Source organism: Oncorhynchus mykiss, chromosome 23 (assembly GCF_013265735.2).
Source record: "Oncorhynchus mykiss isolate Arlee chromosome 23, USDA_OmykA_1.1, whole genome shotgun sequence".
Lineage (NCBI taxonomy): Eukaryota > Metazoa > Chordata > Actinopteri > Salmoniformes > Salmonidae > Oncorhynchus > Oncorhynchus mykiss.
In genome coordinates, this window is record NC_048587.1 from 2,826,514 (window position 1) to 2,842,500 (window position 15,987).

Consider the following 15,987-nt stretch of genomic DNA (forward strand, 5'->3'; position numbering starts at 1 on the left):
ACGTGATGATATGTTGTGTGGTCCTCCCACTACGACTCAGGCTTGGAGCTATGCGATGATATGTTGTGTGGTCCTCCCACTACGACTCCGGCTTGGAGCTACGCGATGAAATGTTGTGTGGTCCTCCCACTACGACTCTTTCAATTGATTATTAGCTGGATGAAGAAACTGTATGAATGAAGGTCCATTATCATGTATACAGGTTGGATTTGGATTGAGTCATTTAGAAGTAGATTGGGTTTGTTTCCCCAACATGTGTTTGACACCCCTGCTCTAGAGAGAGTTGCCCCTGTTATGATGCTGAAACACTCTGATCAATCTAACATCAAATCAAATGTATTTATAAAGCCCTTCTTAGATCAGCTGATATCTCAAAGTGCTGTACAGAAACCCAGGCTAAAACCCCAAACAGCAAGCAATGCAGGTGTAGAAGCACGGTGGCTAGGAAAAACTCCCTAGAAAGGCCAAAACCTAGGAAGAAACCTAGAGAGGAACCAGGCTATGAGGGGTGGCCAGTCCTCTTCTGGCTGTGCCGGGTGGAGATTATAACAGAACATGGCCAAGATGTTAAAATGTTCATAAATGACCAGCATGGTCAAATAATAATAATCACAGTAGTTGTCGAGGGTGCAGCAAGTCAGCACCTCAGGAGTAAATGTCAGTTGGCTTTTCATAGCCAATTACTAAGAGTATCTCTACCGCTCCTGCTGTCTCTAGAGAGTTGAAAACAGCAGGTCTGGGACAGGTAGCACGTCCGGTGAACAGGTCAGGGTTCCATAGCCGCAGGCAGAACAGTTGAAACTGCAGCAGCAGCACGGCCAGGTGGACTGGGTACAGCAAGGAGTCATCATGCCAGGTAGTCCTGAGGCATGGTCCTAGGGCTCAGGTCCTCCGAGAGAGAGAAATAAAGAGAGAATTAGAGAGAGCATACTTAAATTCACACAGAACACCGGATAAGACAGGAGAAGTACTCCAGATATAACAGACTGACCCTAGCCCCCCGACACATAAACTACTGCAGCATAAATACTGGAGGCTGAGACAGGAGGGGTCAGGAAACACTGTGGCCCCATCCGATGATACCCCCGGACAGGGCCAAACAGGAAGGATATAACCCCACCCACGTTGCCAAAGCATAGCACCCACACCACTAGAGGGATATCTTGGTCCGAGACTGAACATGTCTTTTTTCAACGGACAAAGACAGTATTGGAATTGTTCTAACTGATTTATATTTCAACCACTTCAGATCCCAGTTTGTCATCCTTCCACTGTGTTGGGCTAAGTGCCTTCACTTTCAGTCCAACACTAATGCAGCTGTGTATGCCGTTTCTATAGAGTGGTCTAACTCCCCTACATGTAGCTGCTCACTATGACAACCAGAAAGTGGCTCTGCTGCTGCTGGACCAGGGAGCTTCACCGCACGCTGGTGCCAAGGTAGGTATCACTTACACATTTACACCACAGCAGACGCTCTTATCCAGAGCCACTTACAGGATCCGTTAGGGTTAAATGCCTTGCACAAAGGCACATGATGGGCTCCCGGACATGATCGGGAGTCCCATGGGGCGGCACACAATTGGCCCAGCGTCATCCGGGATAGGGGAGGCCACTACCACACCAGTGTCAGACCACTACTGCACCAGTATCAGACCACTACCAAACCAGCATCAGACCACTACCACACCAGCATCAGACCACTACCAAACCAGCATCAGACCACTACCACACCAGCATCAGACCACTACCACACCAGCATCAGACCACTACCACACCAGCATCAGACCACTATCACACCAGCATCAGACCACTACCACACCAGTATCAGAGCACTACCACACTAGCATCAGACCAGACCATACCAGTATCAGACCACTACCACACCAGCATCAGACCACTACCAAACCAGCATCAGACCACTACCACACCAGTATCAGACCACTCCCACACCAGCATCAGACCACTACCACACCAGCATCAGACCACTACCACACCAGCATCAGACCACTACCACACCAGCATCAGACCACTCCCACACCAGCATCAGACCACTCCCACACCAGCATCAGACCACTATCACACCAGTATCAGACCACTATCACACCAGTATCAGAGCACTACCACACTAGCATCAGACCAGACCATACCAGTATCAGACCACTACCACACCAGCATCAGACCACTACCAAACCAGCATCAGACCACTACCACACCAGTATCAGACCACTACCACACCAGCATCAGACCACTACCACACCAGCATCAGACCACTCCCACACCAGCATCAGACCACTATCACACCAGTATCAGACCACTATCACACCAGTATCAGAGCACTACCACACTAGCATCAGACCACTACCACACCAGCATCAGACCACTACCACACCAGCATCAGACCACTACCACACCAGCATCAGACCACTATCACACCAGTGTCAGACCACTACCACACCAGCATCAGCATCAGACCACTACCACACCAGCATCAGACCACTACCAACCACACCAGTGTCAGACCACTACCACACCAGCATCAGACCACTATCACACCAGTATCAGAGCACTACCACACTAGCATCAGACCAGACCATACCAGTATCAGCCCACTACCACACCAGTATCAGACCAGACCACTACCACACCAGTTTCAGACCACTACCGCACCAGCATCAGACCACTACCACACCAGAATCAGACCACACCAGTATCAGACCACTACCACACCAGTATCAGACCAGACCACTACAGCACAGGCTGAGACAACACATAGGGAACAATAACACACAGCACAGGCTGAGACAGCACATAGGGAACAATAACACACAGCACAGGCTGAGACAACACATAAGGGAACAATAACACACAGCACAGGCTGAGACAACACATAGGGAACAATAACACACAGCACAGGCTGAGACAACACATAGGGAACAATAACACACAGCACAGGCTGAGACAACACATAGGTACCCACAGCACCAATGGACATGAGGGCAACAGTACCGGAGGGAGCCGTGACAGGATCACAGTTCACTGATCTAATACAGCAGGACCACGACTCACTGATCTAATACAGCAGGACCACGACTCACTGACTGTATATTACCTGGATGATATATTACCTGGGTGATAGATGACTGTATATTACCTGGATGATATATTACCTCGTTGATAGATGTCTGTATATTACCTGGATGATAGATGACTGTATATTACCTGGATGATATATTACCTGGGTGATAGATGACTGTATATTACCTGGATGATATATTACCTCGTTGATAGATGTCTGTATATTACCTGGATGATATATTACCTCGTTGATAGATGTCTGTATATTACCTGGATGATAGATGACTGTCTATTACCTGGATGATATATTACCTGGGTGATAGATGACTGTATATTACCTGGATGATATATTACCTGGATGATAGATGACTGTATATTACCTGGATGATATATTACCTCGTTGATAGATGTCTGTATATTCCCTGGATGATATATTACCTCGTTGATAGATGTCTGTATATTACCTGGATGATATATTACCTCGTTGATAGATGACTGTATATTACCTGGATGATATATTACCTCGTTGATAGATGACTGTATATTACCTGGATGATAGATGACTGTATATTACCTGGATGATAGATGACTGTATATTCCCTGGATGATAGATGACTGCATATTCCCTGGATGATAGATGACTGTATATTACCTGGATGATAGATGACTGTATATTCCCTGGATGATAGATTACTGTATATTACCTGGATGATAGATGTCTGTATATTACCTGGATGATAGATGACTGTATATTACCTGGATGATAGATGACTGTATATTCCCTGGATGATAGATGCCTGTATATTACCTGGATGATAGATGCCTGTATATTCCCTGGATGATAGATTACTGTATATTCCCTGGATGATAGATGATGTTCTGTCTGTGGTGTAGAATGGGTACCCTCCTCTGTGTTGTAATATGTTCTGTCTGTGGTGTAGAATGGCTATACTCCACTCCACATCGCGGCTAAGAAGAACCAGATGGAGATTGCCACGACGCTGCTGGAGTACGGAGCCGACACCAACGCTATGACACGTCAGGGCATCACACCGCTGCACCTGGCCTCTCAGGAGGGCAACGTAGACATCGTTACCCTGCTACTGGCCAGGGAAGCCACCATCAGCTTGGGCAACAAGGTGGGGGTTAGGGGTCAGGTGTTAGGGTTGTCCTGAGTTGTAATGTGGTATGTCCTGTCATGTGTTCTAATGTGGTATGTCCTGTCCTGTGTTCTAATGTGGTATGTCCTGTCCTGTGTTCTAATGTGGTGTGTCCTGTCCTGTGTTCTAATGTGGTATGTCCTGTGTTCTAATGTGGTATGTCCTGTCCTGTGTTCTAATGTGGTATGTCGTGTCCTGTGTTCTAATGTGGTATGTCATGTGTTCTAATGTGGTATGTCCTGTCCTGTGTTCTAATGTGGTATGTCCTGTCCTGTGTTCTAATGTGGTATGTCCTGTCCTGTGTTGTAATGTGGTATGTCCTATCCTGTGTTCTAATGTGGTATGTCATGTGTTCTAATGTGGTATGTCCTGTCCTGTGTTCTAATGTGGTATGTCCTGTCCTGTGTTCTAATGTGGTATGTCCTGTCCTGTGTTCTAATGTGGTATGTCCTGTGTTCTAATGTGGTATGTCCTGTCCTGTGTTCTAATGTTTTATGTCCTGTCCTGTGTTCTAATGTGGTATGTCCTGTCCTGTGTTCTAATGTGGTATGTCCTGTCCTGTGTTCTAATGTTTATGTCCTGTCCTGTGTTCTAATGTGGTATGTCCTGTCCTGTGGTCTAATGTGGTATGTCCTGTCCTGTGTTCTAATGTGGTATGTCCTGTCCTGTGTTCTAATGTTTATGTCCTGTCCTGTGTTCTAATGTGGTATGTCCTGTCCTGTGGTCTAATGTGGTATGTCCTGTCCTGTGTTCTAATGTGGTATGTCCTGTCCTGTGTTCTAATGTGGTATGTCCTATCCTGTGTTCTAATGTGGTATGTCATGTCCTATCCTGTGTTCTAATGTGGTATGTCCTGTGTTCTAATGTGGTATGTCCTGTCCTGTGTTCGAATGTGGTATGTCCTGTCCTGTGTTGTAATGTGGTATGTCCTATCCTGTGTTCTAATGTGGTATGTCCTATCCTGTGTTCTAATGTGGTATGTCATGTCCTATCCTGTGTTCTAATGTGGTATGTCATGTGTTCTAATGTGGTATGTCCTGTCCTGTGTTCTAATGTGGTATGTCCTGTCCTGTGTTCTAATGTGGTATGTCCTGTGTTCTAATGTGGTATGTCCTGTCCTGTGTTCTAATGTGGTATGTCCTGTCCTGTGTTCTAATGTGGTATGTCCTGTCCTGTGTTGTAATGTGGTATGTCCTATCCTGTGTTCTAATGTGGTATATCCTATCCTGTGTTCTAATGTGGTATGTCATGTGTTCTAATGTGGTATGTCCTGTCCTGTGTTCTAATGTGGTATGTCCTGTCCTGTGTTCTAATGTTTATGTCCTGTCCTGTGTTGAAATGTGGTATGTCCTATCCTGTGTTCTAATGTGGTATGTCATGTGTTCTAATGTGGTATGTCCTGTCCTGTGTTCTAATGTGGTATGTCCTGTCCTGTGTTCTAATGTTGTATGTCCTGTCCTGTGTTCTAATGTGGTATGTCCTGTGTTCTAATGTGGTATGTCCTGTCCTGTGTTCTAATGTTGTATGTCCTGTCCTGTGTTCTAATGTGGTATGTCCTGTCCTGTGTTCTAATGTGGTATGTCCTGTCCTGTGTTCTAATGTTTATGTCCTGTCCTGTGTTCTAATGTGGTATGTCCTGTCCTGTGTTCTAATGTGGTATGTCCTATCCTGTGTTCTAATGTGGTATGTCATGTCCTATCCTGTGTTCTAATGTGGTATGTCATGTGTTCTAATGTGGTATGTCCTGTCCTGTGTTCTAATGTGGTATGTCCTGTCCTGTGTTCGAATGTGGTATGTCCTGTCCTGTGTTGTAATGTGGTATGTCCTATCCTGTGTTCTAATGTGGTATGTCCTATCCTGTGTTCTAATGTGGTATGTCATGTCCTATCCTGTGTTCTAATGTGGTATGTCATGTGTTCTAATGTGGTATGTCCTGTCCTGTGTTCTAATGTGGTATGTCCTGTCCTGTGTTCTAATGTGGTATGTCCTGTGTTCTAATGTGGTATGTCCTGTCCTGTGTTCTAATGTGGTATGTCCTATCCTGTGTTCTAATGTGGTATGTCCTGTCCTGTGTTCTAATGTGGTATGTCCTGTCCTGTGTTGTAATGTGGTATGTCCTATCCTGTGTTCTAATGTGGTATGTCCTATCCTGTGTTCTAATGTGGTATGTCATGTGTTCTAATGTGGTATGTCCTGTCCTGTGTTCTAATGTGGTATGTCCTGTCCTGTGTTCTAATGTGGTATGTCCTGTGTTCTAATGTGGTATGTCCTGTCCTGTGTTCTAATATGTTATGTCCTGTCCTGTGTTCTAATGTGGTATGTCCTGTGTTCTAATGTGGTATGTCCTATCCTGTGTTCTAATGTGGTATGTCCTGTGTTCTAATGTGGTATGTCCTATCCTGTGTTCTAATGTGGTATGTCCTGTGTTCTAATGTGGTATGTCCTGTCCTGTGGTCTAATGTGGTATGTCCTGTCCTGTGTTCTAATGTGGTATGTCCTGTCCTGTGTTCTAATGTGGTATGTCCTATCCTGTGTTCTAATGTGGTATGTCATGTCCTATCCTGTGTTCTAATGTGGTATGTCATGTGTTCTAATGTGGTATGTCCTGTCCTGTGTTCTAATGTGGTATGTCCTGTCCTGTGTTCGAATGTGGTATGTCCTGTCCTGTGTTGTAATGTGGTATGTCCTATCCTGTGTTCTAATGTGGTATGTCCTATCCTGTGTTCTAATGTGGTATGTCATGTCCTATCCTGTGTTCTAATGTGGTATGTCATGTGTTCTAATGTGGTATGTCCTGTCCTGTGTTCTAATGTGGTATGTCCTGTCCTGTGTTCTAATGTGGTATGTCCTGTGTTCTAATGTGGTATGTCCTGTCCTGTGTTCTAATGTGGTATGTCCTATCCTGTGTTCTAATGTGGTATGTCCTGTCCTGTGTTCTAATGTGGTATGTCCTGTCCTGTGTTGTAATGTGGTATGTCCTATCCTGTGTTCTAATGTGGTATGTCCTATCCTGTGTTCTAATGTGGTATGTCATGTGTTCTAATGTGGTATGTCCTGTCCTGTGTTCTAATGTGGTATGTCCTGTCCTGTGTTCTAATGTGGTATGTCCTGTGTTCTAATGTGGTATGTCCTGTCCTGTGTTCTAATATGTTATGTCCTGTCCTGTGTTCTAATGTGGTATGTCCTGTGTTCTAATGTGGTATGTCCTATCCTGTGTTCTAATGTGGTATGTCCTGTGTTCTAATGTGGTATGTCCTATCCTGTGTTCTAATGTGGTATGTCCTGTGTTCTAATGTGGTATGTCCTGTCCTGTGTTCTAATGTGGTATGGCCTGTCCTGTGATCTAATGTGGTATGTCCTGTGTTCTAATGTGGTATGTCCTATACTGTGTTCTAATGTGGTATGTCCTGTGTTCTAATGTGGTATGTCCTGTCCTGTGTTCTAATGTGGTATGTCCTATCCTGTGTTCTAATGTGGTATGTCCTGTGTTCTAATTTGGTATGTCCTATCCTGTGTTCTAATGTGGTATGTCCTGTGTTCTAATGTGGTATGGCCTGTCCTGTGATCTAATGTGGTATGTCCTGTGTTCTAATGTGGTATGTCCTATCCTGTGTTCTAATGTGTTATGTCCTGTCCTGTGTTCTAATGTGGTATATCCTGTCCTGTGTTCTAATGTGGTATGTCCTGTCCTGTGTTCTAATGTGGTATGTCCTGTCATCATTTCTAATGTGGTATGTCATGTCCTATCCTGTGTTCTAATGTGGTATGTCATGTGTTCTAATGTGGTATGTCCTGTCCTGTGTTCTAATGTGGTATGTCCTGTCCTGTGTTCTAATGTGGTATGTCCTGTCCTGTGTTCTAATGTGGTATGTCCTATCCTGTGTTCTAATGTGGTATGTCCTGTCCTGTGTTCTAATGTGGTATGTCCTATCCTGTGTTCTAATGTGGTATGTCCTATCCTGTGTTCTAATGTGGTATGTCCTATCCTGTGTTCTAATGTGGTATGTCATGTCCTGTCCTTTGTTCTAATGTGGTATGTCCTGTCCTGTGTTCTAATGTGGTATGTCCTATCCTGTGTTCTAATGTGGTATGTCCTGTCCTGTGTTCTAATGTGGTATGTCCTATCCTGTGTTCTAATGTGGTATGTCCTGTGTTCTAATTTGGTATGTCCTATCCTGTGTTCTAATGTGGTATGTCCTGTGTTCTAATGTGGTATGTTCTATCCTGTGTTCTAATGTGGTATGTCATGTCCTGTCCTTTGTTGTAATGTGGTATGTCCTGTCCTGTGTTCTAATGTGGTATGTCATGTCTTGTCCTATGTTCTAATGTGGTATGTCATGTCCTGTCCTTTGTTCTAATGTGGTATGTCCTGTCCTTTGTTCTAATGTGGTATGTCCTGTCTTGTGTTCTAATGTGGTATGTCCTATCCTGTGTTCTAATGTGGTATGTCCTGTGTTCTAATGTGGTATGTCATGTCCTGTCCTGTGTTCTAATGTGGTATATCCTATGTTCTAATGTGGTATGTCATGTCCTGTCCTGTGTTCTGATGTGGTATGTCCTGTCCTGTGTTCTAATGTGGTATGTCCTGTCCTGTGTTCTAATGTGGTATATCCTATGTTCTAATGTGGTATGTCATGTCCTGTCCTGTGTTCTAATGTGGTATGTCCTGTCCTGTGTCCTAATGTGGTATGTCATGTCCTGTGTTCTAATTTGGTATGTCCTGTCATGTGTTCTAATGTGGTATGTCCTGTCCTGTGTCCTAATGTGGTATGTCATGTCCTGTGTTCTAATTTGGTATGTCCTGTCCTGTGTCCTAATGTGGTATGTCCTATCCTGTGTTCTAATGTGGTATGTCCTGTGTTCTAATGTGGTATGTCCTATCCTGTGTTCTAATTTGGTATGTCATATCCTGTGTTCTAATGTGGTATGTCCTATCCTGTGTTCTAATTTGGTATGTCATATCCTGTGTTCTAATGTGGTATGTCCTATCCTGTGTTCTAATTTGGTATGTCATATCCTGTGTTCTAATGTGGTATGTCATATCCTGTGTTCTAATGTGGTATGTCATATCCTGTGTTTTAATGTCGTATGTCCTGTCCTGTGTTCTAATTTGGTATGTCATATCCTGTTTTCTAATGTGGTATGTCCTGTCCTGTGTTCTAATGTGGTATGTCATGTCCTGTGTTCTAATTTGGTATGTCATATCCTGTGTTCTAATTTGGTATGTCATATCCTGTGTTCTAATTTGGTATGTCATATCCTGTGTTCTAATGTGGTATGTCATATCCTGTGTTCTAATGTGGTATGTCCTGTCCTGTGTTGTAATGTGGTATGTCCTGTCCTGTGTTCTAATGTGGTATGTGATGTCCTGTGTTCTAATGTGGTATGTCCTGTCCTGTGTTCTAATGTCGTATGTCCTGTCCTGTGTTGTAATGTGGTATGTCCTGTCCTGTGTTCTAATGTGGTATGTCCTGTCCTGTGTCCTGTCCTGTGTTGTAATGTGTTATGTCCTGTCCTGTGTCCTCTCCTCTCAGAGTGGTCTGACTCCTCTCCACCTGGCAGCTCAGGACGACAAGGTCAACGTAGCTGAGGTGCTGGTTAACCAGGGGGCCACTGTTGACCCAGAGACTAAGGTACACACACACACGTACACATGTTCAACTCTGGTCTGACAGCCGTGTAGGTCGGCTGGTCCCTCCTGAAACCTCACTGCAGAACACTCATTGAGAAACACAACAGAGAGAGCAGAAGGTCTAGAAACCCAGAGAGGGACCAGGAGGACTAGAAACCCAGAGAGGAGAGACCAGGAGGACTAGAAACCCAGAGAGGAGAGACCAGGAGGTCTAGAAACCCAGAGAGGGACCAGGAGGACTAGAAACCCAGAGAGAGACCAGGAGGACTAGAAACCCAGAGAGAGACCAGAAGGACTAGAAACCCAGAGAGAGACCAGGAGGACTAGAAACCCAGAGAGAGACCAGGAGGACTAGAAACCCAGAGAGGAGAGACCAGGAGGACTAGAGACCCAGAGAGGAGAGACCAGGAGGACTAGAAACCCAGAGAGGAGAGACCAGAAGGTCTAGAAACCCAGAGAGGAGAGAGAGACCAGAAGGTCTAGAAACCCAGAGAGAGAGACCAAAGAGAGGGAGAGAGAGAGCGAGAGACCCCAGAGAGAGAGACCCCAGAGAGAGAAATACCAGAGAGATGAGAGAGAAGGACCAGAGAGGTGAGAGATAAGGACCAGAGAGATGAGAGAGAGGCCACTGTTCCTAGGCCTTCATTGTAAATAAGAAGTTGTTCTTAACTGACTTGCCTAGTTAAATAAAGTTTAAATAAAAATGTTTTTACTACACTACTACACTACAACAGTACTCTACAACACTACAGTACTACGCTGAAACTCTACAACAGTATTCTGAAACACTGAATTACTACAACACTGAATCACTACTACACAGAAACACTACAACACTGAATGACTGCAACACTGAATGACTGCAACACTGAAACTCTACAACACTGAAACACTACAATACTGAAACACTACAACACTGAAACACTACAATACAACACTACAATACAACACTACAATACAACACTACAACACTACAATACAACACTACAATACAACACTGCAACACTACAATACAACACTACAATACAACACTACAATACAACACTACAATAATACAATACAACACTGCAACACTACAATACAACACTACAATACTGAAACACTACAACACTGAAACACTACAACACTGAATCACTACTACACAGAAACACTACAACACTGAATGACTGCAACACTGAATGACTGCAACACTGAAACTCTACAACACTGAAACACTACAATACTGAAACACTACAACACTGAAACACTACAATACAACACTACAATACAACACTACAATACAACACTACAACACTACAATACAACACTACAATACAACACTGCAACACTACAATACAACACTACAATACAACACTACAATACAACACTACAATAATACAATACAACACTGCAACACTACAATACAACACTACAATACTGAAACACTACAACACTGAAACACTACAATACTGAAACACTACAACACTGCAACACTACAATACAACACTACAATACTGAAACACTACAACACTGCAACACTACAATACAACACTACAATACTGAAACACTACAACACTGAAACACTACAGCACTACAACACTGAATCACTACAACACTGAATCACTACTACACTGAAACACTACAGCACTACAACACTGAAACACTACAACACTGAAACACTACAACACTGAAACACTACTACACTGAAACACTACAATACTGAATCACTACAACACTGAAACACTACAATACAACACTACAACACTGAAACACTACAACACTGAAACACTACTACACTGAAACACTACAACACTGAAACACTACAACACTGAAACACTACAACACTACAATAGAACACTACAATACTGAATCACTACAATACTGAATCACTACAATACTGAATCACTACAACACTGAAACACTACAACACTGAAACACTACAACACTGAAACACTACTACACTGAAACACTACAATACTGAATCACTACAACACTGAATCACTACTACACTGAAACACTACAGCACTACAACACTGAAACACTACAACACTGCAACACTACAATACAACACTACAACACTGAAACACTACAATACTGAATCACTACAACACTGAAACACTACAACACTGAAACACTACAGCACTGAAACACTACAACACTGAAACACTACAACACTGAAACACTACAACACTGAAACACTACAATACAACACTACAATACAACACTACAATACAACACTACAACACTACAATACAACACTACAATACAACACTGCAACACTACAATACAACACTACAATACAACACTACAATACAACACTGCAACACTACAATACAACACTACAATACAACACTACAATACAACACTACAACACTACAATACAACACTACAATACAACACTACAACACTGAAACACAACAACACTGAATCACTACAACACTGAAACACAACAACACTGAATCACTACAACACTGAATCACTACTACACTGAAACACTACAATACAACACTACAACACTGAATCACTACAACACTGAAACACTACAACACTGAAACACTACAACACTGAATCACTACAACACTGAAACACTACAACACTGAAACACTACAACACTGAATCACTACAACACTGAAACACTACACCACTGAAACACTACAACACTGAAACACTACAACACTGAAACACAACAATACAACACTACAACACTGAATCACTACAACACTGAAACACTACAACACTGAAACACTACAACACTGAATCACTACAACACTGAAACACTACAACACTGAAACACTACAACACTGAATCACTACAACACTGAAACACTACAACACTGAAACACTACAACACTGAATCACTACAACACTGAAACACTACACCACTGAAACACTACAACACTGAAACACAACAATACAACACTACAATACAACACTACAAGAATACAACACTAAAACACTACAACTGTACTCTACAACACTGTACAATGCAACACTGAAACACTACAACTGTACTCTACAACACCACAATACAACACTACAACAATACAACACTAAAACACTACAACTGTACTCTACAACACCACAATACAACACTACAACAATACAACACTAAAACACTACAACTGTACTCTACAACACTACAATACAACACTGAAACACTACAACTGTACTCTACAAATCAAATCAAATCGGATCAAATTTTATTTGTCATATACACATGGTTAGCAGATGTTAATGCGAGTGTAGCGAAATGCTTGTGCTTCTAGTTCCGACAATGCAGTAATAGTGGCTAGTGATACATGTATTACATAAGGATACAGTCGATGATATAGAGTACAGTATATACGTATGCATATGAGATGAATAATGTAGGGTAAGTAACATTATATAAGGTAGCATTGTTTAAAGTGGCTAGTGATAGATTTACATCATTTCCCATTATTAAAGTGGCTGGAGTTGAGTCAGTGTCAGTGTGTTGGCAGCAGCCACTCAATGTTAGTGGTGGCTGTTTAACAGTCTGATGGCCTTGAGATACAACTGTACTCTACAACACTACAATACAACACTGTACAATACAACACTGAAACACTACAACACTACAATACAACACTACAATACAACACTGAAACACTACAACTGTACTCTACAACACTGAAACACTACAACACTACAATACAACACTACAATACAACACTACAATACAACACTGAAACACTACAACACTACAACAGTGAAACACTACAACACTACACTACAACACTACAATACAACACTGAAACACTATAACTGTACTCTACAACACTACAACACTGAAACACTACAACAGTACACTACAACACTGTACACTACAACACTGAAACACTACAACACTACAATAAAACACTGAAACACTACAACACTACACTACAACACTGAAACACTACAACAGTACACTACAACACTGAAACACGACAACTCTAACAAGCTCTGCTATCTACATACAGACCTGACTATAACACTACAACAACATTAACTCACTAAATGCCGTATCCATTCTGCTATAATCTAGGTCAGCACGCATCAAACAGTTGTTTGAATCAACATGCTTGAAGGTTTCAGAATGTCTCCTGAAACCATTGAACATGATTGTGAATGTAGCTTTAGAAGCGGCTTCCCAGGCATACCACTTGATTTCTGTTTCCCTAGACGGGATACACTAGTGGTCACACTAGGCATAACACTTGATTTATGTTTCTGTTTCCCTAGATGGGATACACTAGTGGTCACACCAGGCATAACACTTGATTTCTGTTTCCCTAGATGGGATACACTAGTGGTCACACCAGGCATAACACTTGATTTCTGTTTCCCTAGACGGGATACACTAGTGGTCACATCAGGCATAACACTTGATTTCTGTTTCCCTAGATGGGATACACTAGTGGTCACACCAGGCATAACACTTGATTTCTGTTTCTGTTTCCCTAGACGGGATACACTAGTGGTCACACCAGGCATAACACTTGATTTCTGTTTCCCTAGATGGGATTCACTAGAGGTCACATCAGGCATAACACTTGATTTCTGTTTCCCTAGACGGGATACACTAGTGGTCACACCAGGCATAACACTTGATTTCTGTTTCTGTTTCCCTAGACGGGATACACTAGTGGTCACACCAGGCATAACACTTGATTTCTGTTTCCCTAGACGGGATACACTAGTGGTCACATCAGGCGTAACACTTGATTTCTGTTTCCCTAGATGGGATACACTAGTGGTCACACCAGGCATAACACTTGATTTCTGTTTCTGTTTCCCTAGACGGGATACACTAGTGGTCACACCAGGCATAACACTTGATTTCTGTTTCCCTAGATGGGATTCACTAGAGGTCACATCAGGCATAACACTTGATTTCTGTTTTCCTAGACGGGATACACTAGTGGTCACACCAGGCATAACACTTGATTTCTGTTTCCCTAGATGGGATTCACTAGAGGTCACATCAGGCATAACACTTGATTTCTGTTTATGTTTCCCTAGATGGGATACACTCCGCTGCATGTGGCGTGTCACTATGGAAACGTGAAGATGGTCAACTTCCTGCTAAAGAACCAGGCCAAGATCAACGCCAAAACCAAGGTTAGGCTCCCCTCCAGATTGAACATATCTATATAGATGTTAATGTTTGATTTATGGGATAGGGGTCAGGGGTCACAGGTTAGGCTCCCCTCCAGATTTAACATTTCTATATACAGTAGATGTTGATGGTTGTAGGTGTGGGTGTTGGAGTGGGTATGTGTTGGTATGTTTAATTAAAGAGGTGTGTCTGACCTCTCCTCCTCCCCCTTCAGAACGGATACACCCCCCTCCATCAGGCGGCCCAGCAAGGCCACACCCACATCATCAACCTACTGCTGCAGCACAGAGCCTCTCCCAACCAAGTCACTGTGGTGAGAACACACACTCCTGCTGCAGCACAGAGCCTCTCCCAACCAAGTCACTGTGGTGAGAACACACACTCCTGCTGCAGCACAGAGCCTCTCCCAACCAAGTCACTGTGGTGAGAACACACACTCCTGCTGCAGCACAGAGCCTCTCCCAACCAAGTCACTGTGGTGAGAACACACACTCCTGCTGCAGCACAGAGCCTCTCCCAACCAAGTCACTGTGGTGAGAACACACACTCCTGCTGCAGCACAGAGCCTCTCCCAACCAAGTCACTGTGGTGAGAACACACACTCCTGCTGCAGCACAGAGCCTCTCCCAACCAAGTCACTGTGGTGAGAACACACACTCCTGCTGCAGCACAGAGCCTCTCCCAACCAACTCACCTTGGTGAGAACACACACTCCTGCTGCAGCATAGACTCTCCCCAAATGAGCTGACTGTGGTGAGCACAGGATTCTGGGAGACATTGCCATAACCCAGTGCCCCCACAGCTGGGACTGCACAGTGAAATACACAGTCACCAACACTATCTCATACACAGTAGGCTGTCATTAGCATGCACTATAACAGTCACATCACAAACACACAGTGTTCCATCTATTGTCTTTGGTAGTATAAACAGTAGATAATGACACATGAGGATGGGTTAGGGGTTAGGGGTCACAGTAATAGTAATATCTGACTGTCTTTAACAGAATGGTAACACAGC

The 15,987-nt window shown here is 43.2% G+C and overlaps 1 protein-coding gene across 12 annotated transcripts in view; it reads left to right on the forward strand.

Moving 5' to 3' along the window:
• Positions 1–15,987, forward strand: part of LOC110510594 (ankyrin-3) — a 203,377-nt gene that overhangs the window by 106,302 nt on the left and 81,088 nt on the right. For all 12 annotated transcript variants that reach the window (XM_036960367.1, XM_036960356.1, XM_036960357.1 and 9 more), the window contains 5 exons: positions 1,339–1,437; positions 4,017–4,214; positions 9,770–9,868; positions 14,871–14,969; positions 15,182–15,280. In XM_036960367.1, coding sequence (XP_036816262.1) covers positions 1,339–1,437; positions 4,017–4,214; positions 9,770–9,868; positions 14,871–14,969; positions 15,182–15,280 — 594 coding nt within the window. The remainder of the gene's footprint in view (positions 1–1,338; positions 1,438–4,016; positions 4,215–9,769; positions 9,869–14,870; positions 14,970–15,181; positions 15,281–15,987) is intronic.